The sequence below is a fragment of the Kogia breviceps genome, chromosome 5, assembly GCF_026419965.1.
Source record: "Kogia breviceps isolate mKogBre1 chromosome 5, mKogBre1 haplotype 1, whole genome shotgun sequence".
Classification (NCBI taxonomy): Eukaryota; Metazoa; Chordata; class Mammalia; order Artiodactyla; family Physeteridae; genus Kogia; species Kogia breviceps.
Genome location: NC_081314.1, coordinates 90547025 through 90573992, shown reverse-complemented (window position 1 = coordinate 90573992; position 26968 = coordinate 90547025). Strand labels below are relative to the sequence as shown.

Below are 26968 nucleotides of genomic sequence, written 5' to 3'. Positions count from 1 at the left end.
AGGAAATTAAGCCCTTCAAAGTTAAGATTAACAGAACCTTTCCAACTTCCCTGTGTTGGCTGTCAATAAAGCCCGACATTTTCTCCAAACATGACATGGTAGCCGGGTCCACTGATTCCCACCTCCTGGTATTAATATCCTTGTGTATTCCCCTCCCACACTACCAGGCTAGTACAATGGCTGGTCTTTGTGACCAATGCAATATGGCAGAAGTAATAGGTATGTCACTCTGAAGGTAGGTCATACAAGAGTATGGCTTCTGCTTATTCTCTTGGATCACTTGCTCTGGGGCAAGTCAGCTGCCAGCTGTCACTCAGGCAGCCCTGTAGAGACACCCACATAGTGAGGAACTGAATCCCTCCAACTAAGTGAGTCAGGCATCTCCGAAGTGGCTTCTCCAGCCCTGGCTGACAGTCCTGTAACCTGATGAGACCTTAAGACAGAACCATGTAATAACTAAGCTGCCCTTGGATTTCTGACTCAGAAACTGTGGGTGATGATGCATGTTCATTGTTTTAAGCTGTTAAATTTGGGGATGACATGATTAAGACACATCGGGCAAAGATCACCCATTGTTTCTTGAATGGAATAAGCAAAATTCTAACACTTTTGACTAAGATATTGAGTTAATTTTGTTAAAGACAAAATTCTAAATTCGTATGTTTGGTACTCAGAAAAAACTTAAAAAGCTATTCCCAACTCACTCAACTAAACTCCTTCCTCACTGTTAACAGAAAGAAAAAAATCTGAATATGTGTTATCTCTAGTCAATGCACACTGCTAATTAGCTCACAGCCTAAAGTGTCAGGTGATTTTAACAATTGCATTCAAAATATAGTAGCAGTTAAGACAGCTCTTCAGATCTTATTTTTTCTCTCATTGAGACTGAACTGCAGATACCAGGCAGTGTTTCTAGCAAGTTCCAAAAGGTCTGAATTACGAGGCCTTGATTACACTGGCCTATTTTAATTAGTTTTAAATTAGGTCTTAAAGAAAAGTGAAAGTACATAAACCAGTATGGGCAACAGTAAACAATGACTACATATAGCTGCTGATCTCAGAATTCAACACAATGCATTTACATTTCTTTGACATTTACCAGACATCACAGATTACTACCAGAACATCATGTAAGTTTATTTCAGATGTAACAGCAATGTTAAAATCAACAAGTTTAAATCTTAACTGCACCAAGTAAACTCAGCTATTTAAGTATTTTTAAAGTTATTCCCTCCAAAAAACTGAGGGAGCTTTTCTTTTCCACCCCATATGTCATGGTTTCCCAATAGTTCTATTTTTGGAGGTCTTTCAATTGATGAGTAAGCCGCTTTGGGGATATTTCAGAACTTCTTTCCCCAAATGAAAACTAATCTGGACAAATTATATATTGCATAGATTTCTCTGCAGATTCTTTTCTTTAGAACCTAAATGCAATTACCATACAATAAAATGTTTATCTATTTGCCCTACAGAAAAAAACTATCTGCCCTGAAAAATATGATGGATATATCCTGTGATCTTCCAGTTAACAGAACTGTTTTACCTCAACGATAATTTTTATCAAAATAACCAACTGAACATGGGACATTATTTGCCTTTACTGACTCATAGGCACATGAACTAGTGCCCAGCTTCTACCTCTTCTACATCCTCCTCCTCCATAAGTGGATGGAATTATTTCATGTAAGTTTGATGTAGGACAATTCACCCTTTACAAACACAATTTAGGTTAAAGTCAGTGACTAGTGTGGAAAAAGAAACACTAAAATGATAGGGAGCCTACACACTCAATTCAAAATTTAATATTTTTTCCTCCATAAATAATATGTACTTAATTGTCATGAGGCAGCTATTCGGTTTTCATTAACCACATTCAGGGATACATTCATAGGACTGATTAGATAGTCCAGGTGAAATGGTTATAGAAATAGAGGCAGTGTCATCTCACAAAACTCATTTATATATCAAAATCTATTTTGATATGCGAAGTTTACAAAAAGGTTGAATCTTCAAACTAATTATGCCTTCTGTAACTCAAGCACTCTTCTCTTGGCAAGAGCAAGCTGAAGCTTATCCATGAAGGTAAAGGTGCTTAATGCTAAACTTTTCTTCTAAGCTTAGATTTGGACTGCTTAAGAAACTGATACCCAAGAAACCAGCATGGTCTTTCTACATTTTTACTATCTTAAGATTATAACCCTATAAACTCATTTATCAACTATCTTCCTTTTCTACATTATTCTTGGCACTCAACTAAGACTGCTGAAGTCTATTGTACCTTGTATTTTTACATTCTCAAATAAGAACTTAAGATTATAAAATGTGCATCAACATTGTGTAAAATAATTTTGTCATTCAACATATTTGAAGAGATGAAACTTTTTGCCAGGATTTACATAAGAGGATAAATATTATGAATCAATCTTCCTTTTAAAGTCAAATGACAGAAAATTCAAGCTCTGTGCATTGTTTTAAAGTCTAATGAAAACATTTCTTGGGCCACCAGTATTGGCAATGTAGAAAATTTTAAATATTGGAGATGGGATTATGGAGGAAAACATGAAAATTTCAGATGTCTTCTATCCTACAAAAAGTTATCGACCCGTCAAAGCCACTCCCTATGTGCCAGGAAACGATCTGGCATAAACCAGTCCTGTCAGTAGAGGAGGTCACAGTGACATTTGCATTATTTAGACTTCTACTTTTTCCAAGAATAGAAGCAATATGTTTAATAATTCCCCCACCCCCAAATCCTTAAACTCAATATCACAGGCACAGAATGTAAGCAAATCTGGGATGTTCTCCAACAGATAAGCAATTAGCACAGCTATGTTATTCTCAAAAATACTGTCTAGATAGTCCTTCCTCTAAAATCAAATGCTCAGTGGCCACACTTCTAACAGTCTGAATTAGCTGACATTTAATGCATTTGTTGTGCCACAAGTCCATCTAAGCTTCCTTTTAGGTATTTTTTAACATGTCCAAGAGACAACACCTGCTTCAGGTTTATTTAGGGGCATTGACCTATAAGGACATCAACTCCATTTTTAAGGTCTGACTAACTATTGTGGATTTACTGAAGAAAAAGGACAGGAGAAAAAAAAGCAAATCACAACAAACCTCTTTAGGTCAGTTAAAGGCCATTATCTCTAGCTGGGATATTAAAAAAAATTAATCTCACCAGCCCACACTCCTAAAGTTAATGCCACTTCTAACAATCAACAGCAGGAAAAATAAACCTGCTAACAACCAGCCCACTCATTAGCAAAAAGCGGTTTAACTCAAATGCTGAGACCAAAGTATAATACTACCTACTCAGACTGTTCCACCCACCGTCAGCCACCAGTGAGGAAGGAAGAAATAAATGCTTAACAGAACAAAATAAGCTTAGTACTTCTTACAAGGATAACAATGGTCCGACTCCTGAGCTAATACTCAGAAGGACAAAAGGTGGAGTGAAGGCAATGTATAGGGATTAGTATCCCACAAAATCTTGAAAATCCCAAAGTACCACAAACACACTAAACTTGTCTATGAGTCAGAGAACAAGATATTGCTGCTGCTGCTTCTTGTCCTTTGAAATATACAATATTTTGTAGGCTCTGCCCTTCAATGTGAAAGCAGGACATTAAAAAAAAAAAAAATGAAATTGACACTCAAGTTTTTGGGACCATATATCTTAACTGTGAAACTAAACAGATCTCTATACCTTCTCCTTCCTACAATCAAGCCACCTCACAAAAATAAGAAAACTAAAACAATCCAAACATGATTAATAAGTCCTTAAAAGTTTAAAACTTTTAGAGGAAAGGGAAGGAAGTTCTGAAAGGAGGAAACACAAGAACAAGGAAGGGGGAAAGGTTTAAAAGAAAAGGTGGGGGGGAATCAATGGGCCTCTCTTTTATTTGGCGACAAGCAAGTGCAAGAAAGTTCATCTGTAATTTGTTCAGTTGTCTGTCTTTTGCACATCTGCGTTCTGGCCAGAAGGGACTTTGAGGTTTTTCTGCAGCACATGAGCATCAGCGGGCTCTATCCTCTTATAGTAGTTCTTCTTTGTCTCAATAATCTCAAAGCCAAACTTTCTGTAGAAGTCAATTGCAGACTCATTGCTGATCTGGACATGCCTGAGATACAAGAGGGTATTGGAAAAAAAAAAAAATTAAGATTCCATCAGCTTCTATGTGTCCTCCACAGACAGCTATTGGTTGGAGCTGGAATACTGCAGACCTTTGTTAGACTCTCTTTACAATACTAGTTATCAACAAAGATTAGGTATTCATTTCAGAGAAACTTTGATGACAAATTCATACTTCTAACCTAACTCTTAATCTAACATTTGGAAGACAGCTAGCTGAGATTAGGAAATGTAGGAACAGTGTTTATTCTTAAAATCAACAAAGGTTAAAGTATCATAACATTTTTTATTTCAAGAGGAGAAAAGGTTCCTGTAACTAGAAGTGCATAAATAACTATAGGGATGATTCAAAGACCATAGTAACACATTAAAAAATAAACAAACAAAACCTAGGGTCTCAAATGCCTGAATATATCTTTCTGATTGATAAAAAAACACGTTAGATTTTAAAAATAATTTGTGCTTTCTCAATTTCTCCTCAAAATAGCATTATATAATTTAATCTCTCCCAATGCCAAAGTGAAAATGAGAATAATCTCAATATCTGTATTATAAAGAATCCACATAGGGAACTATATTCAATCTCCTGGGATAAACCATAATGGTAAAGAATATTAAAAAAGAACGTATGTATGTGTATAAGTCACTTTGCTGTACAGCAGAGATTGGTACAGCATTGTAAATCAACTATACTTCAATGAAAAAGAAAGAAAAAGAATCCATAGTTGCCATCTTAGCCTTACTCTTAAGATTCAAGTATAAATCAGCTAGGTACTCTCTGATTTTGATGATTAAATTCTACTACTAATGAGCATGTCACTGAGAGCCTTGAACAAAACTCAGAGTGCAAACAGATGGCATGATAAAAATAATATTAATGGTATTAATTTATTAAATTCTGAATTTGAGTTTTAATCTTGGTTTCACATATGTGACTTTAGAGCTCCCACCCCAATGTAATAAAGCAAAACAAGAATGTTTTATCACAGGTTCCTTATCTATTATTAAAACAAACTTCATAACTACCACTTCCATGGTATTTCCCAAAGACAATAAGTGACCAGATTTTAAATTTTCTAGTAAAGATTTCTATTGCCAATTTATTAAATTATTTAGATAAGATCATTAAATGACTTTACTTACAGATAGATGTTGTCAAAAGTGCCATCTTTTTCACAGATGTTTAAGACATGATTTAACATTTTAGTTCCTATTAACAAGACAAACAACAATTAAGTAATCTCATAAAAATCAATCTTTAAACTAAACATCTTACTGAGTCCTAAAAGAATTTGAGGTAAACACCAGACATCCTGATTTTCCACAATTTTTTTCTCTCTACACTACCTACTGTGTTTAAAACTGCTAGCAGACAAGCAATCTTTATATACAGCCCTTCCAGGAAGAAGGAAAACAGAAAAAGCAAAAGGGGTATTAATAACAAATCTATTTATATATAGGGCTTTCAATTGAATTATATTCAACTGACATATAAAACAGTTCTTTTCCACCTTACTTTATATAATTCAGTAACCCTTTCCCAGTATTCCTAGAAGAAATATTGTCTTAGTGGGGCCAGGAACAGTACCAATGTATTTATGCTTCTTTAAAGAAAAAAACAAAACAAAAAACCACAAATAATTTTACCTATTCCTAGCCTTCGGTATGGTGCCAGACATCCTAGTGTCATGATGTAAAGTCTCTTCTGATTCTGTGAATGATCCACCCTACAGCATACTGCACCTACTGCAATATCATTGAAATAGGCTGCCACGGAAAATATAAAGATATAAAGTTTAGCAGAGAGAATAACATATTTTACTGAATCTTTCCCTCCCCTTATACGACTAAATTGTTGTTATTAGCATTAATTAAATTTTATCAGCTACTCAATAGCCTCAAAAATATCCTATACCTTAAGAATTTAAGACCCCTCTTAAATATGTGAAAACACAGACACAGCCTAAATAAGAAAAGATATTTAACATTTCCTTTTGAAATTCAAGTATTTTATTTTATCTTGATTTTTCTCAGAACCTGGATCACCCCCATTTCCTCACTTGTAAAACAAGGAGATCAAATCAGTTAACTCTTTTTTTGCCCTGATATTAAAAACTAGAGGTCAAGAACATGAATAAACAAATGAAGGGAAGAAGAAAAACCATATCATACCAAGTTTTGCTAGCTCGCCAACCTCCAGCACATCCTTATAGAACTTGTCATTGTAGCTGACTGGAAAGATCACCTGGTTTAATCTCTTCAACTGCTTAATATTGTGTGGTGTCACATCTCCCAGCTCGATCCGGCTACTGGAACAAACCAAAATGTACTCAATAAAATATAATTAGCTTCATTTGTTAAGATGGACATATTAAAAGGGTACCCAGTCTTTTTTACATGACTTATAAATCCAACCCTTTCACAGTAATCTTACACTCCTATGAAGATCACCATTTATAAGCAGATTTTGCCAGTCATTCCACCCAGGTTCCAACTCCTAGCTTTCATACAATTTTATACATTTAGAGACAAATACAGTAAACAACAATTACTAAGAAGGCCAGAATAATAATCTACATATAAATGCTGCAATTTTCTGAAAAATTTAAAGACATCTATTACTGACCAAAAAGACTGATGATACCTAATTGGCAAAGGGGTGACAAGTAAGATATTTATACTCTGCTGGCAGAGATGTAAATAGATACAATATCTCTGGAAGACAATCTACAACTATGTACTAAAAAGCCTAAAAAGTACACCTCCTTTGTCAAAGTATCCCCACTCTAGGAATTTATTCTAAGAAAATAATCAAAATATGCAAGAATCAGGACGTCCCTGGTGGCACAGTGGTTGAGAGTCTGTCTGCCGATGCAGGGGGACAAGGGTTCGTGCCCCAGTCCGGGAAGATCCCACGTGCCGCGGAGCGGCTGGGCCCATGAGCCATGGCCGCTGAGCCTGCGCGTCCGGAGGCTGTGCTCCGCAACGGGAGAGGCCACAACAGTGAGAGGCCCGCGAACCGCAAAAAAAAAAAAAAAAGCAAGAATCACGTGTATTCTGGTCACTGGACACAGGAACCACATACACCAGAGTCACAGAGGGTGGCGACCAAATCCAGATTCCTGGACGCCCCACCCCCACCCCCTTCAGAAGCAGAGTCTCTGGAAATGGAACATGGGAATCTACATTTCAGAAGCAAAACAAAACCAACCAAACAAAACAAACCCCAGCTTGAAAACTATTTATCAAGAACACAACAGTAGCATTGCTAAGTAACCATACTTAACCAAAACAATCGGTTCCATGGGAAAAGGGATAACCACTAAAAAGTTTCAGACTCATGGTAATAAAGTTGATTTGACTACAGAGCTGTCAACAAATTTTTAAGCGCTCTAATCAATCTCACCACCACATGCTAAAGGTAGATCAAAAGTGACAAGACAGGGCTTCTCTGGTGGCGCAGTGGTTGAGAATCCGCCTGCCGATGCAGGGGTCACGGGTTCGTGCCCTGGTCCGGGAAGATCCCACATGCCGTGGAGCAACTAAGCCCGTGAGCCATGGCCGCTAGGCCTGCGCGTCCGGAGCCTGTGCTCCGCAACGGAGAGGCCACAAAATAAAAGTGACAAGACAAACCTGAATAGCATCTACACAATTTTTCTTCCTATTATCACCAGCACTATCATTTGTAGAGTTGCTTACATACACTATTTGCCTTCTTAAAAACCTTAACACACCTGAAACTAACACATTGTTAATCAACTATACTCCAATATAAAATTAAAAGTTTAAAAAAATTTTTTTTAAATTCTTAACAGTGGGTCATAAAAACATTTAAAGAAAACAATGTCATTCGCCTGCCAATGCAGGGGACACAGGTTCAATCTCTGGTCTGGGAAAATCCCACCATGTGCCACAACTATTGAGCATGCACTCTAGAGCCCATGAGCCACAACTACTGAGCCCACGCGCCACAGCTACTGAAGCCCGCGTGCCTAGAACCCGTGCTCTGCAACGAGAAGCCACCAAAATGAGAAGCCCGCACATTGCAACAAACAGAAGTCCCCGCTAGCCGCAACTAGAGAAAACCTGAGCGCAGCAATGAAGACCCAACACAGCCAAAATATAAATAAATTTTAAAAATAGTATCTTATAAAAAAAACTGTCAAATCAAACTAAAAATGAGTTCAAAAATAAAACAATCTGATGCCAACCAAGCAGCAGAAAATGACGTATGTCCTACCACTAGGTGCTAGTTCCACATCACAACTGCATTAGTCAATAGCAGGAAAATGCAAACAATGTACCCTAATAAACCATTTACATCATATGCACAGAGGTTTCAAAAACTCTGTTAGAGAAGCGACTAAACAAGAAAGCTAATCATCACACTTTTATAATGGTAAAAAAAAAAAAAGGAAAAGAAAAAAATCTGAGTGTCCACCATTAGGGGATTGGTTAATTAAATAAAGCATGATACATTTATATTAGAAAGACATTGATATATTGTTTCCTGGGGAGATATATATATATATATATATATATGTATCTCCAACTTTTGTTAACATACAGAAAAATGTTTAAAAGCACATTCAAACAATGTGTGGTTTGTGGATAATTTTTCTAACAATATTCTCTGAAATGTTAATAAGATAATCAGAAACCAACAGAATGTATTACAGTTCTTAAAGAACAAAAAACCCTGATTACAGACCATTATACTTATTTGGAACTTTAGCCTTCCTGCCTCAATTATTTCATTTGTATGCTACTGTTTTTCATTATTCACTATTGTGACTGACCACCCTTGTATATCTTGCATGTCTTCTTAAAATGTAAGCGCACTGAGTTTCTTAGCAGCCACATAAAATTTTAAGATGCAGGCATCTTAGTAAAAAATATATAGATTTGTTATATTCTCTTTCAATTTCTAGCCACATGAGTAAATATGAAGTAAATATGGCCTTCTTCCCAAGTATTTGACTAAAATGAATTCCCTTCATGACTCATATCTCTTTTTTTAAAGTTAATTTATTTAATTTATATTTATCTTTGGCTGCATTGGGTCTTCATTACTGCGCGTGGGCTTTCTCTAGTTGCCACGAGCGGGGGCTACTCTGCTGCCATGCACAAGCTTCGCAGTGTGACGGCTTCTCATTGCAGTGGCTTATCTTGTTGCGGTGCACGGGCTCTAGGTGCGTGGGCTTCTGTAGTGGTGGCGCATGGGCTCAGTAGTTGCGACGCATGGGCTTAGTTTGCTCCATGGCATGTGGGATCTTCCTGGACCAGGGATCGAACCCATGTCCCCTGCATCGGCAGGCAGATTCTTAACCACTGCGTCACCAGGGAAGTACTGAGTCATGTCTTCTTTACTTCTTTTTCATGTTACATCTCATTCACAGAAAAACTTCCATTTTCATTAAAGCACACCCTGGCTTTCTCTTCTTTAAGGCTGAGGTAAATGACATTTCCCCTTAAAATACAGGGATCACATCTTACCTGCACAGTCTCTTTTTTTTTTTAAAAAAGGATTCCTCCCACTTGATTAATACATCCATCACCTACTTTTTTTGGGTAAGAACATTTAAGTTCTACTCTTGTAGCAAATTTAAATTATATGATACAGTGTTATCAAATATGTTATACTTTAGATTCTCCGAACTTATTCACCTTATAGCTGAAAGTCTGTACCCTTTAACCAACCTTTCCCTATCTTCCCCACCTGGAAACCACTTTTCTACTCTGTTTCTACGAGCTTGACTTTTTTTTTTTTAAGATTCCACATACAAGTAATACTATGCAGTATTTGTCTTTCTCTATCTGGCTTATTTCACTCAGCCTAATGCTACTCTTTAGTATTGTACCACAGATTGGGTGCAGTAATTTATTTTAAATATAAGTTAGCTTATTATATTGATTATATTTAGAACACACCATTTAAAAATTAATCCAGGGGAATTCCCTGGCGGTCCAGTGGTTAGGACTCCTCGCTTCCACTGCAGGGGGCAAGGGATCAATCCCCGGTTGGGGAACTAAGATCCCGCATGCCACATGGGGAAAAAAAAAAAAAAAAAATTACTCCACTGCACTTAAAAGCCAGTCTCTGTATTTTAATAGTGATTGAAAAATTACATTATGAAATCTAATAGTAAACAACAATAAAGGAAAACTTCAGAATCTAGGAAGTTAAGCTTCTAGATAATAAGTGAAAGAACTTGAGTTTTTTTTTAAGAATAATTTCAAGTAATTACCATGCTTCAAGTATATGTATAAGTTTTAAAAGAATAATAACCAGGTATTTCATGACTTCATACCGAAGGAAAAGGCGGTCATGGTGCAGTGTGGTAGACTGAAACTAATAAAAGGTAACTACTAAAAAAATTTCCATTAGGGTGGGCAGATCAAGACTAAATACAGAATACAATATTGAATCATTAGGGAATAAGCAGCTTAATCCTTCCATGTCTAATTTTAAAAAATGTGTCTTGATTAAAAAAAAAACAAACCCAACACCATAGAAATGAGTTAGACATATAGTCTTCCAATATTCCTCTATGCACATATATACTGACAAGTTTTCAAACAGAATTGGAATACTGTGAGTATTGTTCAGTAGCTGTTTAAGAAAGAAATTAATCAAGTTTGATTTTTTAAGTTGAAGTATAGTTGATTTACAATATTGTGCCAATCTGCTGTACAGCAAAGTGACTCAGTTTTATACATATATACATTCTTTGTTTAATATTCTTTTCCACTATGGTTTATCCCAGGAGACTGCATATAGTTCCCTGTGCTATACAGTAGAACCTTGCTGTTTATAATCATTTTTACTATTACCAGACTGTCAGCATATGCTAGAAACAGAATTTTAAAATGTCTATTAAATATAACATTGTCAGCAAAATTCACCTTCAGATACAGTTTAACTCTCCTGAACTGGAACACTTCTGTAATCCTGATCACTTAGCTCCAAATTATTCTAAGATGTGGATATTCTAAATATATCAGAGTAATATCATCAACTTGTAAATATAATTCAGTAAAGAACGTGTAGTACCAAAGGCATAAACATAGAGTTATGTAAAAATATCAAGTAAATTAGAACATCATTTGACTGTAAACAACCAAAAAGCTTTTAGAAGTTAAAAGAACTTGATTAGAAAATTAAATAATAGAGATTTTAAGAATTCCATCATGAATCTAAAATTTTCTATAGTTCTTATAAACGTAACAGTTGCCTATTCAAAGCATAAATCAGTTCTACTTCAATAAATATTTCAACACCTATGTGCTAACACCTGGAATGCAAAGGAGTTTACATTCATGTATTCCCCAAACCACAGGCAGTTTGCTATGGTAAAACAAAGTATGCTTTGTGTAAAAATGTGGAAGCCAGGGTTGGAGAGGAGGGCCTTGCACATCAAGATGGTACTTCATTGTCTTCTCTACATTCTCTCGGTGACCTCAATCTATATAGTCTTATGGATTTAATGCTGCCAACTCCCAAATTTCTCTCTAGCCTAGAAATCACTCCTAAATGCCAAAGCATCTCAAGTAGACAGCTCAAATTAAACATATCCAAAACTAGCTATCTGATCTTCCCCACACAATCTGCTTTACCTGTAGCTTTCCCTATCTCAGTTGGTGGCCTTTCCATTCTTGGCTGCAAGTTTACTCTCTCACCTCCTTTAGGTCTGTTCAAATGATATGTCAGGAAGTCTTACTCTGACACATCTTTTTTTTCCCTTATAATATTCTTGATAGGTTTTCTTATAAATAAGGTTTGTTGGCCTCAAAGAAAGTTTGGAAGTGTTTCTTCTTGCTCTTCAGTTCTGTCAATACTTGCTTCTGTATTTTCAAGTTATGTTATTAACAGCATAAATATTTGGGACTGTTATGAGTTGATGAATTGATCCTTTTATCATTTTGAGATGTCCCTCTTTGCTGTAATATTCCTTGCCTTAAAGTCTACTGTGTTTATCAATATAGACACACTGTTTTCTTCTAATCAATGTTGCATGGTGTATCTTCTACCACCCTTTACTTTGAACTTCTATGGCCTTATATTTAAAGTGTCTTTCTATAAACAGCAAATGCATACATAACAGTCTTGTTCCTTTAATTTGGTAATCAGAGTATTTAGTCTGTTCAGATTTAATATAATTATTGTCGTAGTGTATTCAAGTCCACCAGCTTGCAATTTTCTAATTTGTATAAACTATTAGTTGCTCCTTTATTTACCAGCCGTTTTGGGGGGTCAATTTACTTTCTTAGGAAAAAAAAATTTTCTTAGCTAAAACAAAACAAAAAAAACTTTTAAAAGTTCACATAAACTTTTTTTTAATTCCTTTTTTTTTTTTTTTTTTGGCTGCATGGCTTGTGGGATCTTAGTTACCCACCCAGGGATCGAACCCAGGCCCACAGCAGTGAAAGCACCAAGTCCTAACCACTGGACTGCCAAGGAATTCCCTATATAAAATTAAATTAACTTCAGGCGTATAGCTCTGAGTTTTGACAAATACGTATAGTCACCTAACTACCACAATTATCAAGAAACACAATGGTTCTATCACCCCAAAAGTCTCCCACATGACCCTTTGTAGTTCAGCTCTACCACCACTCCCAGGGCACCATTAATGTTTTGTTTCCCATAGTTATGCCTTTTCAAGAATACCATATAAATGGAATCACACAATACATTCCCACTTGCTTGGCTTCTTTCATTCAGCACAATGCCTTTGAGATTCACCACACTACTGTATCAACTTCATTCCTTGCTTTGCTGAGTAGTACTCCATTGTATGGATGTACCATGGTTTATACTTTTGTTGAAGGGCATGTGGGTGTTTCCAGTTTTTGGAGATTATGAATAAAGCTGCCACAAACAATTTCTGTACAGGTTCTTGTGTGAATGTAAGTTTTTCTTTCCCTTGAATAAATACGTAGGAGAGGGGATACTGGATCATTAGTTAAGTGTACGAGAGTTTCAGGTGTTCTGCATCCAAACCAGTGTTTGGCACTATCAACTTTTAAAATTTATGCCATTCTAACAGGTGTGTACTGACATTTCACTGCAGTTCTAAATGTGCATATCCCTAAATAATGGTGAACATCTTTTCATGTACTTCTTTGCTACCCATATTATCTTCATTGGTAAAGGTGCTACTGAAATCTTTTGCTCTTAAAGAAATCCTGGGTTCAAATTATTGAGATTTAAGTTACTATGAATACATGTCCTTTGCGAGTTATGTATGTTGCAGAGGATTTCTCCCAGTCTGTGGCTTTTTTCATTTTCTTAACAGTGTTTTTCACACAGCAGAAGTTATACATTTTGATGAATTTCTTTTGTGGATCACGCTTTTCAGGGTAATATCTAACAAATCTTTGCCTAACCCAAGGCCACTAACATTTAGATTTTTGTTTTCTTCTAGAAGTTTTATTACATTTAGGTGTATGAGCCTCATCCCCTTACATCCCTCTCATTTATTTTTCTCTTAAAACAGCCTTCTTGTGGTATAATTTACATACTATAAAATTCACCTATTTTAAATGTACAATTCAATGGTTTTAAACTATTTATAGGGTTGTGAAATCATCACCTCAATTCAGCTTTAGAGTACTCACATCACACGCCCAAAATCCCTTGTGCACAGCTGAGATAAATCCCCTTACCTACTCCAAGCCAGCCACTAAATCTACCTTCTTTCTGAAGACTTGCCATTTCTGAACATTTCATACAATAAATGTGGTCTTTTGGACTAGACTTCCTTCACACAGCATAATGTTTTTGAGGTTCATCCATATTGCAATTTGTGTCAGTAGTTGAACAGTACTCCATTGTATGAATATACCACATTTTGTTTATCCATTTGCCACTTGATGGGCATTTTAACTGTATTTACTTCCTGGCTATTATAAACAATACTGCTATGATTACTGCATACAAGTATGTGTGCAGACACAGGCTTTAGTTTTTTTCTGGTAGATACCCACAAGTGGGACTGCTGGGTCGTATAGCAAATATGTTTCACTTTTTTAAAAAAATTGGAGTAGAACTGCTTTACAATGTTGTGTTAGTTTCTACTGTACAATGAAGCGAATCAGCTATATGTATACCTATATCCCCTCCCTCTTGGACCTCCCTTCCACCCCACCCATCTAGGTCGTCACAGAGCACCGCACCGAGCTGAGCTTCCTATGCTTTATAGCATGTTCCCATTAGCTATCTATTTTATGCATGGTAGTGTATATGTCCATCCTTATCTCCCAATTCATCCCACCCTCCTCTCCCCTGCCCCATGTCCACATGTCCGTGCTCTATGTCTACGTCTCTATTCCTGCCCTGCAAATAGGTTCATCTGAACCATTTTTCTAGATTCCATACATATGTGTTAATATATGATATTTTTCTTTTTCTGGCTTACTTCACTCTATGATAGACTCTAGGTCCATCCACATCTCTACAAATGACCCAATTTCATTCCTTTTTATGACTGAGTAATATTCCATTGTATATATGTGCCACATCTTCTTTTCCATTCATCTGTTGTTGGACATTTAAGTTGCTTCCATGTCCTTGCTATTGTAAATAGTGCTGTTATGAACATTGGGGCACATGCTTTACTTTCTAAAGAAACTGCCTGTGGTAGCCAGAATAATGGCCCCCAGAGGCTGTCCATGTTCTAATCTCAGGAACCTTTAATATGTTATTTTACATGAAAAATGGATTTTGCAGATGTAAGACCCTGAGATGGGAAAATTAACCAGGATTATCTGGGTGGGCCCCCTGTAATCACACAGGTCCTTAGGAGTCAGAGAAGATGTGATTAAGAGCAGAGACAAGAGAGACTTAAAGATGCTATGCTGCTGGCTTTGAAGATGAAGGCTCATGAACCAAGGAATGCAAGTGGTCTTAGAAGCTGAAAAGGCAAGGAAACGTATTATCATCTTGAGCCTCTAGAAGAAACACAGTCCTGTTGTATCAGTTTCCCAGAGCTGCCTTAACCAATTACTACAAACTCAGTGGCTTAAAACAACAGAAATGTATTCTCTCGAAGTACTGGAGGCTGGAAATCCAAAATAAGAATGTCAGCAGAGCCATGCCCTCTAGGCTCCGGAGCAGAATCTTGCCTTGCCTTTGCCAGCTTCTGGTGGCCTCAGGTGTTTCTTGGCTTGTGGCAGCATAACTCTAATGTCTGCCTCTATCTTCACATGGTCTTCTGTGTGTATGTATGCTCTCTCCTTATAAGCACATCAGTCATTGAGTATGACCTCATCTTAATGACATTTGCAAAGACCCTATTTCTAAATAAGGTCACATGCTAAAATTTCAGGTAGACAGGAGTCACTATACCTACCATCATGTTGATTTTAACAGAGTGAAACCCCTTTCAGACTTTCCATCTCAAGAACAAAGATGATACATTTGTGTTGTTTAAGCCACTAAATTTGTAGTAATTTGTTACAGTAGTAAGGGAAATCTAATATGTTGCTAAACTGTTTCCCTAAATGGCCAGACCATTTACATTCCCATTAGCTATGTTTTATGGTTCCAGTTTCTCCACATCCTCACCAATGCTTTTTACTGCCTTTCTGTTTATAGCTAGTGGTGTGAAATGATAATCTCATTTCAGAAGTAAAAGAGTAGGAGCCCATAAAGATGTCCAAGAAACAATGTTCAAGAGAGTAGAGATAAATCTAGAGAAGTAGGGTCATAAAATCCAATATTGGGTTCCAAACCTGGCTATACACCAGAATCATTCTGCCGGTTAAAAATTCAAATTCCGGGGCTTCCCTGATGGCACAGTGATTGAGAATCTGCCTGCTAATGCAGGGGACACGGGTTCAAGCCTTGGTCTGGGAGAATCCCACATGCCGCGGAGCAACTAGGCCCGTGAGCCACAATTACTGAGCCTGTGCGTCTGGAGCCTGTGCTTCGCAACGGGAGAGGCCGCGATAGTGAGAGGCCCGCAAACCACGATGAAGAGTAGCCCCCGCCTGCCACAACTAGAGAAAGCCCTCGTATAGAAACGAAGACCCAACACAGCAAAAATTAATTAATTAATTAATAAACTCCCCCCCCCCAATTCAAATTCCCACATCCTACCTTGGAATCTTTACTTCTGTAATAAAGCTTGTTCTTTTAACCATACAAATGAAACACCCACTTTAATCAAGAAACTTCCTACTGCATGTGTGTAAATTTCTAAATCCAAGGAGTCTGGTAAGGGAAATAGAGACTAAAGACAGGCATAGGGAAGTGGAATAGACCACTGCAAAAAAAAAAAAAACTATATGATCAGAGTGGGTTTCCATAAAATGTTAATCATTTCCCCATAAAATGTTAATCATTTCTCTTATGCAAGCGGTACAGTATGTTACACTATAGCTTTAATGTATGTGACATAACTGGTATTGAGGAACTGTGACTCAAACTCAAATCAGCCTAACTCTGAAAGCTGGATTTTAAAAATCACTACACTGACTGCTTACTTCAGGTAAGATTTCAATATAATTTAACAATATAGACTATTTTTAATTTATTGGTTCAAGACCTCTGTTCTGTAGATAAGCCCCAAATTCCTGGCCTAAAAGTCAAATCAGCCATGTGGCCACATCTACTTGACTCAACAATTTTTCGTTTTTCCAAATTAACTTGGTTGCTAATACTTAAATCAGAAGATTTTACATAAAGCCTACGTTTCTTGTTTTACTCATTTACCTTATCTGCTTGGTTCCAGGTCCTGGGTTCCTGTTGGCACTAGAGTTCACAACTCTAATTAAAAAAACTGAAGACAGTAGTTATTAAAGTAACTAAATTATTCTCTTAGCTCAAGTAAATTCACGTGACATGTTATTTTTTCTTGTTTTTCAAATCCATAACAAACTCCAATGCATCTTCATACCAAAGTTTTGAGACTAAGATCTAAGAAGGGGGGACAGACTCATACAGCACAAGAACCCACAGAAATGTGAACCAAGTCCTTAGATCTGGAAAACACAGCTACTTGCCTCCTACTTTTAGCACCACAAGATTAGCCTGTTACTCAGTCAAATCTCAGATAATCTTTGCGCTTAGAATATAGTAGTAGGAAATCTTTACCCTTGGCTTAAAAAACAAGTGGTATGATAAAATGGGAAAAGTATTTAGTACAGCAACATCAGATAACAAGCACTCAAATGTTTCTAGCTTTTAAGGGTAATGTCAATTATGGCCATAATTAAAAAAACTAAAATTTAGTGGCAATATTCTGAAAGGCCACAAGATGGAGATACAACTACACAAAAGTGGGTCTTTCTTGTGCAAAGTCTGACTGCTAAAGTTACATAGCAAAAAGAGGAAATGATGTATAGAGAAAGCTTAAAGCCTTTATACTTTAGATGGGTATTTAAGTGCACCTTGGCACAAAATTTTAACTGTCTGGTCACTTCTTATGAAGAGTGTTTGATCTGAAAGGGACCTTAGAACCACTGGCTCTCTTCCCCTTCATTTTGCACATGATGGAAATGAAGCCCAGAGCCAGACGTGCCTGTAGTTATACAGTCAATTATCAATAAAGCCAGAATTAGGCTTATGTCTACGAATTCCATTATAGTGCAAGATTAGCCACACCATATGACTTCCCTCAAAGGAGTCATCTTTACTTCTCAAGGTTAAGAGAGAGAGAGAAATACCCAACATTTATCTAAGGTGTACTGATGAAGAACTTTTGCATAAAATTTAAGTCTTTTAGCAAGGATCAAAGTATGCCCACGGTCCTTTGATTAAAAATTTCAAGGGGCTTAGAGATAATTTTTTCTTAGCTAGCAGTAATCTGGCTCTAAACTCTTGCCTTCAAGTAAATTACATGAAAGAGTGATTCCTCTAAAGTATAAATTCCTTCAACCTAAAAGTAAGCCCACTCAGCATTTATCAAAGCACAGCTTAAATACTAACTGCTCATGAGGCCTTAACCTGTCATCCTGCTGAGATTTCCACCTCATTTGAACTATATTACGGTTGTATTCTTACAAGGCACAGAACTTCTGCACTGCTATAAACGTCTGTTTTCGAACCTTACCTCTTCTCCTGAACTACAAGACTTAGGGCAGAACCTCAACTATTTCAAGGATTGCTAAATTACTTTTAGTAAATCTAAGAATCTCTAGGATCTTAGTAAAACCGATCAGCTCTCTTTCATCTCATCCAGATTTTAGAGCAGTTTCTCAATCTTCGTACTACTGATATTTAGGGCTTGATAATTTTGTTGTGAGGGTTTTCCCAGAGCACCTTGGGATGTTTGGCAGCATTGCTAGCCTTACCCACTAGATGTCAGTAACCATCCCACCCCACTGTGACAACTAAAAATGTCTCCAGACATTATCAGATGTCCGGAGTGGGGTGGGAGGTGTACCGCTGGTTGAGAGTCACTGATCTAGAGGTTTAGCAGGTATCAAAAAAGCAGTGGTGGGTGAATCAGTCCTCCAAGCTGTGTGACTGCAAGTATCAGGTGTGTAAAAATCTCAGTAATTATTTGGTTGGGTACTAGAAATGCTAAACACACACAGGGACACAATATACTCAAGGTTATAACCTAAAAAAGAATAAAATTATCCTTTGAAAAGTTTTTCCATTGTTATCAATTAGGAAAGCCCCTTCCCAGCTATGGCTCTTCCCCTACTACTACCTAAACACTGATGTTTTTACTTACAAATCTCTGAATTCAAGCACATATTTCCAATGGCTTACTATCTCTACAGGAATCACAAATTCAACACATCAAAAACTGAACTCAGGGCTTCCCTGGTGGCGCAGTGGTTGAGAGTCCGCCTGCTGATGCAGGGAATACGGGTTTGTGCCCTGGTCCAGGAAGATCCCACATGCTGCGGAGCAGCTAGGCCTGTGAGCCATGGCCGCTGAGCCTGCGCGTCCAGAGCCTGTGCTCTGCAACGGGAGAGGGCACAGCAGTGAGAGGCCCATACTGCAAACACAACAACAACCACCAAGAACTGAACTCATGGTTCTCCATAGGAAATCTGTTCTCTACCTTTACGAACAGCTCCATAATTCATCCAATACAGACACTGAGCTTTAGATGTACTCTAACATCCCATTTTAATCCCTGGTAATTCTGCCTCCCAACTAACTTTATAACCTGTTCCTATACCCTTTCTCTTAGCAGCATGGTTCAGGCCATCATTTCAACCCCTCATTTCAACACATATTTTAATAGCCTAATAAAGGGGAATAAGACTAGAGCCAAGGAGACAAACCCATCACAATGCAGTCAGAATAATCCTTCTCAAACACAAATCTGATCACTTTACTTCTCTGCGTAAAATCTTTCAAAAATTTGTGCATAATCTACCAAATAAAATTCAAGTAGCCCTTCATCACCTAGCTGTGGCCACTGGCCTAGCCTTCTCCCCACCCCGCCCCCATTGTTTTTTGGCCATATAAAACCACTCAAAAACCCCACCACCCAACAAGCTTTCTTCCCTTCTTGGCCCACCTCTATATTTATTTTATACTATATTTATAGATACATTAGTAGACTATGGATACTATCTTAGAGCTACTGTGAGGATTAAATGAGACTATTGCCTGGCACATTGCCTTAACAGTGCCTCCTCTGTAGAACGTAATAGTGGCATGGGGAAGGGATGGGAGAGCAGGTCCCAAAAAGCAGACACAAGAGCAAAATGAAGAGCACAGCTTAAAAGAGAACAATTCAAATATGATTCCAAAGTTTTGTTTCTTGTTATCATAGAAAGCTAGAGCTGACAGAGGCCAGGAATGGCAAACATGCAACACACGTGCCATTAATAATCAATGACATCACTTGTTTTCCCCACAGTCTGAGAACTCATCAAAGCTATCAACAGACTATAATACTGATAAGATACTATCAACAGGTTAGAACTGGCACAAGAACTCAAACCTTCGGCCTTTCCTATTCAGGTTCAAGCTGTTCTCTTTAAAGACAAAGAAATGAGGGAATTCCTGGTGGTCCAGTGGTTAGGACTCAAGTGATTTCACTGCCGGGGCCTGGGTTCAATCCCTGGTTGGGGAACTAAAGATCCCACAAGATGCTAAAGAGACAAAGAAATGAGGGCCCAGAAGTCAAGAAACTTATTAGTCAGTGTCCCTACTACTGCTAAGTATTATTGGTGGCACACTGAACTATAAAATGTGGTTGCTTTTAGTTCAAATGCCTTTTGCATTATAGTAAGTCTCCTTTTTGAAGATAAATTATGCTACAAATAACAAACTCTACATTCTGGGGGGTGGGGGGCATCCAAATATTTCCTTAAATATATCTTAGTTTTCTGGAAGGAGAAATAAGAAATGTTTAAAATACATACAAATGGCCAGTATAAATGGGAAATGTCCAACTCCACCAAGTAAGTAATCAACAAGAAAGGAAGAAAGAAAGGCCATTTATCACCTAATCAACAAAGTAAAATTAGAATTAAGGGTATACGTGTGTATGTCCTCAAAACCAACTTGTCAAAAAACTATTAGTTATTTCTATCATTTTAGAAATGCTCAATATATGCCAATATATGTAAATTACAAAGGTAATTTACACCACCCATCACTGAAATGGCAGCCACAATGTCTTCCTCCATTTCCTTTAAGTTTCTGCAAGTGCTCCTCCCTTTCTCCATCAGTCCTTGAAGAAGAGAAGGGCACTCTCATATACTGCTGGCAGTATAAATTGTTACTATCTTTCTGGAGGTCAGCTGGCAACAAATATCGGAGCTTTAAAATTGGCAGTACTTTCTGATCCAAAAAATTCTCTAGTGAATTATCCAAAAGAAATAATTAAGGATGTGTGTCCAGTAGTTATACAAGCAAGCATTCTGCTCCACCGAAGACTGAGAGGAGAAGTCTGAACTTGGGAAACAAGGTTTTCCCTTAAGAACAGCTTCAGCAATGACAGAGGTAGAATACAGGTTGTACTAGCTCAGGCAAGGCAAATACATACTTCCAATTACCCCTTCATTTACCCAGAGGATATGACTGGATTATAATATCTTAATCAAAAACCAGGAGTGGTTACCACAGAGGTATAAACAGCCACACACTACGTGTCGTCCCACATTTGAAACATTTACCATCCAGGAACTAGATCCTAAGGGAAGAGATCATGTTTTAGACAAATTTGTTTTTTTCAGGGTCTAGCACAGCACAGTCCAACAGAAATATAATTCGAGTCACATATGTAATTTAAAAATTTCTAGGTCCAGGGTTCAAATCCCTGTTAAAAAAAACTTTTTTTCCCTAATATCTACACTAACAAGGCAAAAAGAAACAGCTGAAATCATTGCAATATGTAATCAAAATAAAATGACCTCTTAAAAAAATCTTTTTTTCATACTAAGTCTTTAAATCCAGTGCACATTACACTTACGGCACATCTCAGTTCAGATGGTAATTTTCCTTGGAAATGTTTTATCTGTACTTATATTTCATAAAATTTACAGTGGATTCACATATCCAAGTTGTTTGAAATATACATAAAAATTGTCCAACAACTGACATTTTAATTCAGCTCTTCAGCAACACAAGACACATTTCAACTGCTCCACAGTGAATCATAGCTAGTCACTACTGTATTGGACAAGACAGGACTAACGTTCTGCTAATAAGTCAGGCACTAAATGAATGTAAACAGCAGATGATGGAAGAGAACAGCTCAAGAGAAAGGAGTGTTCTGTGACAGCACAATTATATAACTTTGTAGTTATTAAACTATAATCATACAATTCTCATTTTTATGATGGGAAGGATGTTTCTATTGATTACTACTGGTATTCTAATGGTTTCTGTAGGCTGCACTTTAAAAAAAAGAAAAAAGGACAGCCATTTAAATAATTGAGAAGGTGTTTCTTTCCAGATGGCACAAAGCTGGAAGCCATAGCTAATACCCAGAAGAGAAAATCAGGAGTCAAAAGAATTTCTACAGACCAAAAGAGAGGATTTAGCAAAGTGAAATTTAATATAGATATTAGTTTGGTCTGGCAAAAGCACTGGCTTTGAAAGATAATGCTTTATGAGTGCCTTTAAAAAATCTTTTCCAACCCACAGTTCTTGATTATTGTGCGTTTTGTTCAGAACTTTACCAACAGCTGCCCACAATTTGGGGAAGAAATCACAACACTGATGGCAACACTGCATTACTCACCAACGCACACATCTGTACTGGTAGCAGATATACTTTTTTTTTTTTTTTTTTTTTTTTTTTTTGCGGTACTCGTGCCTCTCACTGCTGTGGTCTCTCCCGTTAAGGAGCACAGGCTCGGGACGCGCAGGCTCAGCAGCCATGGCTCACAGGCCTAGCTGCTCCGCGGCATGTGGGATCTTCCCGGTCTTCCCGGACCGGGGCACGAACCCGTGTCCCCTACATCGGCAGGCGGACTCTCAACCACTGCGCCACCAGGGAAGCCCCAGATATACTTTTAAAATTATACACTTGATTATATTTACAGATAGATGCAAACACCTGATCTTATGATTTATGGTGGTGTTGTACCTGCTCATCTGCATACTGAAATAGATATCTTACTGCAGTTTACTTTCTTTTTATTCTCCTTTTATATTAGTTAGGATATTGATTTTTTAAAATTATGGTACAGACGGGTTATATATATATATATATTTTTGGCGGTACGCGGGCCTCTCACTGTTGTGGCCTCTCCCGTTGAGCACAGGCTCCAGATGCGCAGGCTCAGCGGCCAATGGCTCACCGGCCCAGCCGCTCCGCGGCATGTGGGATCTTCCGGACTGGGGCACGGACCCGTGTCCCCTGCATCGGCAGGCGGACTCTCAACCACTGTGCCACCAGGGAAGCCCCAGACAGGTTATATTTTATATGAATTCATCTGAACAAAGCAAGGCAACATTACAAAGTATTTGTTAAAATCCAGTAACTTAATCAACATCCCACAAATCATTGGCTTCACAGAAGCAAGGAGTATGAGTTGCGGTTTTACAAAAGTTCCCGAATTCTATATACTTCAGGCTTACTGGTTTTCTGTTTTTATTTTTTGGGTTTTTTTTCCCCCGACAAAAACAGCAATAAAACCTTAAAAAAACACTTTTTTTGACGTATAAGATACACTCAGTAAAGAGCACAAATGTTGTTACAGCTCAATGATTTTATATATACGTATAAACCAGTGCAACCAATACCCAAGAATGTCTCTAGCACCTCAGTAAAGTTATTTGTGCCCTTTCCCAGTCCATAAACTGTCAGAAGTAACAATTACTTTCTGAGTTCTTCAACATAGACTCATTTCTACTTGCATTATCTTATATTTTAACACTTCAGTTAGGAAATTACGCTGTTCTATATATTATTGCTGTCATCTTTACTTTGTTCACATGTATTCACATCTAGTTAAAAACATCTTTATTAGAATTTACACCTCTTTGCTACAATTAAAGGGCAAATGGATTCAGTTTTACTTTCTATTATATTGACTAATTACACTGCCATCTCAATTCAGTTATGGCTGTGTGTAGCATACCTTCTTGCTTGAATATCACCCTCCCTAGAGGGGAACAGATAAAAATAATCAGCTTATCATCCACAAATTCAACCTATAATATGTCCCTGGTTCATAAAAACAAGCAACATCAGTACAAGGGAAGTAACACCTCATAATATACTTCAAATTTCTAAACCATGCATATAAATGCATGCAGTAATTAACAACTGGAAGTTTATCTACTATGAAGGAAAGGCAAATACATGCCAATACCATGGAATGTCCTACTGCTACCAATAAAAAACTAAGTAAAAATATGAAGAAAAAGCTAGGTGAAATAGTTAAGTTTTAAAAGTTTCAAAACGATAGACAGTATAATATAGGCAACGATGTAAAATATTTTAACAGTAGACTGATTCAGAGTGAGGAGCTCTGCATGTTTTCAATTTTAGATATTTGTATTCAACTTACAGTTCAATTAGCTCAATATACAATAAAACACTTAGCAAATAAAATTTCGTACAAAAACCACATAATCAGGACCACTGTTTCATTTTCACAGGCCTTCATAAACCAAGAGTCAGGACTATAACACTGACTACACTGTACACAGTGATACAAATCTTTGAACTCAAGGACCTTAAAATCTTTTAAATAATATCTACTGTCTTCATTTGTTCAGTGCCTTAAGTGCAAGACTAACAAATGAAAAAAATTTTACAGTCCCATCTTACCCTGGGAATTAGTTCACTTTAGAAGTTCCTCTGAAATCATCTTAAAAGTTTACCATTAAAAACATGATCTTAAGCTCCCAACAGTAAGAGGTGATAGGAACTAGATTTAAGGACTCTACATTTTAGGCATAGTTGCTGGCATAAGGTACAGATTCAATAACTATAAATTTCCTCTAAATTTGACCAGTTACTCATTTCTGGAGATTGGCCTCCATCAGTTTGTTACATATAAAATAACCATTTAAAATAAAAAGACAATTGCCTCATGAGTATGTTAACTGAAGGTAGATTATTTCTACTGCCAAGTTGGTATCAGGAAGACCATTACATCCTAAGCAGACTGAGCTAGACCATAAGATTTTGGATCTAAACATCCAGAATAATTCCTTGGAGGCACTCCTTTATAAATCCATGCACAATCTCAACACCAAGAACTCTTCAGCCTCACTTTTATTACTTTAAACAACGACAAATAAGCACTGAGTGCCAATGAGAACACAAAAACAAGTAAGAGACAGCATCCATACTCAAGGAAAAAAAGAGATAAATCTCGCCAAGTTATACTGGATCGTATACAAAACAGCCAAACTTCCTATATCATGATTCAAGTGCAGCACATACTTCAAATACCCCTCAATTAGTATCCTGATTGGAACTCTTTAGAACTTGATGTGAATTAATACAGGTACTGTGAAAATTTCTTCATGATTTCTAAACTTGATACAAAACACGCAATTCGACATTACAGTGGATTCTCAATATTTAAAGCAAAATCAGAGTAAGGAATCACGCTACAGACCTTCAAATTAAACTTTCTTGGATCTCTTCTGCGACCTCAAACACATATACACACCGAAGTAATATACAGACCCTTGTTTTAGGCAGTATGAGATTACTTAGAACACTGACGTCTACTTCATCTTCAAAAGGGCTGCTGAACAGTCTGAAAGGCTTCGCTAACTCAAAACACAGTTACAATTCTTTAACTGACTTGCTATCGTAGAGAACACTCAGCACCTCAGAAAGCTTTTAACACTGATTAAGATTCCATTTCGTTCTTTAAGGGGGGTAAAGGCAAGCTTCAAAACGGCTCACTCCGTCAATATGTTAAAACACCGTGTTAGGTAATTAATACTTTAACAGTATGCTATTTAATAGTAAGATGACATCTTATCCAAGTGGAAATAGTCGAACCAAAATAATGCCTAACTTTGTCCAAAGGAACCTGTGAAAGAATATTCACTTTGCCAAATCCCTGAAGAAAGCGTCACTGGGAACCCAGGACCCCCTCGCGGCACAAGGGCAACAGTAAACGGCTGGAGCAAGAGCTCCACCTACTGATCAGCAATACTTCCTTAAACATTTTGGCACCCCAAGTCTTCAGTGCTCACGCTCTCCCCCTCCTCCACTCGCTCTGACCCAACCCAAATCCAGTTGAGTCACTAGCTCTTAATACTCCTTTCCGTGCTCTTTATTCCAATTCCTGCTCCCTCCAGAAGGTTCTGCACCGCTTCCAAGTGTGAATAAGCCCGAAAGGTGTCAAAGACCACAGTTCTCAGTGTCGAGCCGAAGAAGACAACCAGACCTCTTCACTCGGAGTGGCGGGCCGGGGGTGGCTCCGCCGTCCGCTCCTGGGCAGGAGGCCTCAGGCGCCACAAGACAGCTTTTCCCCGCCGCCCCACTCCGCAGCTGGTGTGCACTAAACCCGCACTCGTCCTCCAGGCCCAAACCCTAGGTTCCCCGGGTCTCGCCCTCCAACAGCCGGAGCCGAGCCTCCGCCCCCTCCATGAGCAGAGAAGCCCAGAAACCTCCCTCCGCCGGGTCTTCGCCCGGAGTCTCTCCCTTCCTTCGCAGCCCCCTCTCCCCCGCCGGTCGGGCCCTGCCCGGCTGCCCTTCCTCACCCTTTCATCTTCCCTGCCTGCTGAGGCCGTTGTTACCACCGATATCAACGCCGTTGTCGTCGCCGCCCTGAGCTCTCCGCGCCCTCAGCTCGGGCCACTCCACCCCGCAAGCCGGCCTCCTCGCTTAGGGCAGGGAGCTGAGCGGGTGACGGAGGCCGCGAGAGTCGAGCGCGGCCCTGCGTCTCCAGAGGGGGCGGGGGTGCCTCCCGCCGCCGCGCTGGTGCCGCCGCTTCTCCACACGTGCACACGGGGCACTCGGCTCCCGCCCGCCGCCACCGAAGCCGCCAGCCAGACCCGCCGCCGCGCTGTGACCTTTCACCCCGCCCCCTCTGCGCGCCGGCGCGTCGGCAGCCCGGCGCGCAGCCGCACTGCAAGCCTCCGAGTACCCTTCCCCCTCCACTTGAGGACCTCCATCTTTCTACTGGGCTCTGCCTTCTGGCGTCATCTTCCTCCTCCCATCCCTTACGACGCAACTTGTGGGGCTTGCCGGGTAGGCCTTGGCGGTAAAAGTCAGATTTTTCCACCCCTCCCTCACCTCTCCCACTTCAACAAGATCAGTCTTCCCCGACCCTGGTCTTCCCAGCTGGTAGTCTCCAGTATGACCTTCAAACGCTCCTGTCTCATAATAAGATTTTATAAAGCTGGTTCCTCTAAATGTAAAGAAGCCTGTGGCAGACTTAAGTAAATTAGTGCTTTTAAGACAAATAGGTGTAATTAACAATTGG

At 38.4% G+C, this 26968-nt stretch overlaps 2 protein-coding genes across 3 annotated transcripts in view; one reads left to right on the top strand and one right to left on the bottom strand.

Annotated features, from left to right (window-relative positions):
* Window positions 1-1112: 1112 nt before the first annotated feature.
* NAA50 (N-alpha-acetyltransferase 50, NatE catalytic subunit) lies at window positions 1113-26662 on the bottom strand. Of its 2 annotated transcripts, none has more exons than XM_059064272.2 (5): window positions 26244-26662; window positions 6308-6444; window positions 5783-5902; window positions 5279-5345; window positions 1113-4124 (listed from the first exon to the last, which is right to left on the bottom strand). In XM_059064272.2, the coding sequence occupies exons 1-5, from the start codon at window positions 26249-26251 to the stop codon at window positions 3947-3949; spliced, it is 510 nt and encodes a 169-aa protein (XP_058920255.1). In that variant the 5' UTR covers window positions 26252-26662; the 3' UTR covers window positions 1113-3946. The 2 variants fall into 2 exon arrangements, with proteins under 2 accessions (XP_058920255.1, XP_058920256.1); XM_059064273.2 differs by having other exon boundaries at window positions 6308-6441; window positions 26244-26613.
* ATP6V1A (ATPase H+ transporting V1 subunit A) overlaps window positions 26658-26968 on the top strand; it is a 61070-nt gene continuing 60759 nt past the window's right edge. Inside the window, exon 1 of the mRNA XM_067034635.1 lies at window positions 26658-26746. The gene's annotated coding sequence lies outside the window, so the exon portion shown is untranslated. The remainder of the gene's footprint in view (window positions 26747-26968) is intronic.

What these genes read in the sequence shown, in the direction of transcription:
- NAA50 (XM_059064272.2), bottom strand. An exon ending in TGGCGAGCTAGCAAAACTTG is followed by an intron (nt 5,903 to 6,307) that starts GTATGATATGGT and finishes TTTCCGTGGCAG; the next exon opens with CCTATTTCAATGATATTGCA. An exon ending in ACTTTTGACAACATCTATCT is followed by an intron (nt 4,125 to 5,278) that starts GTAAGTAAAGTC and finishes CTTGTATCTCAG; the next exon opens with GCATGTCCAGATCAGCAATG.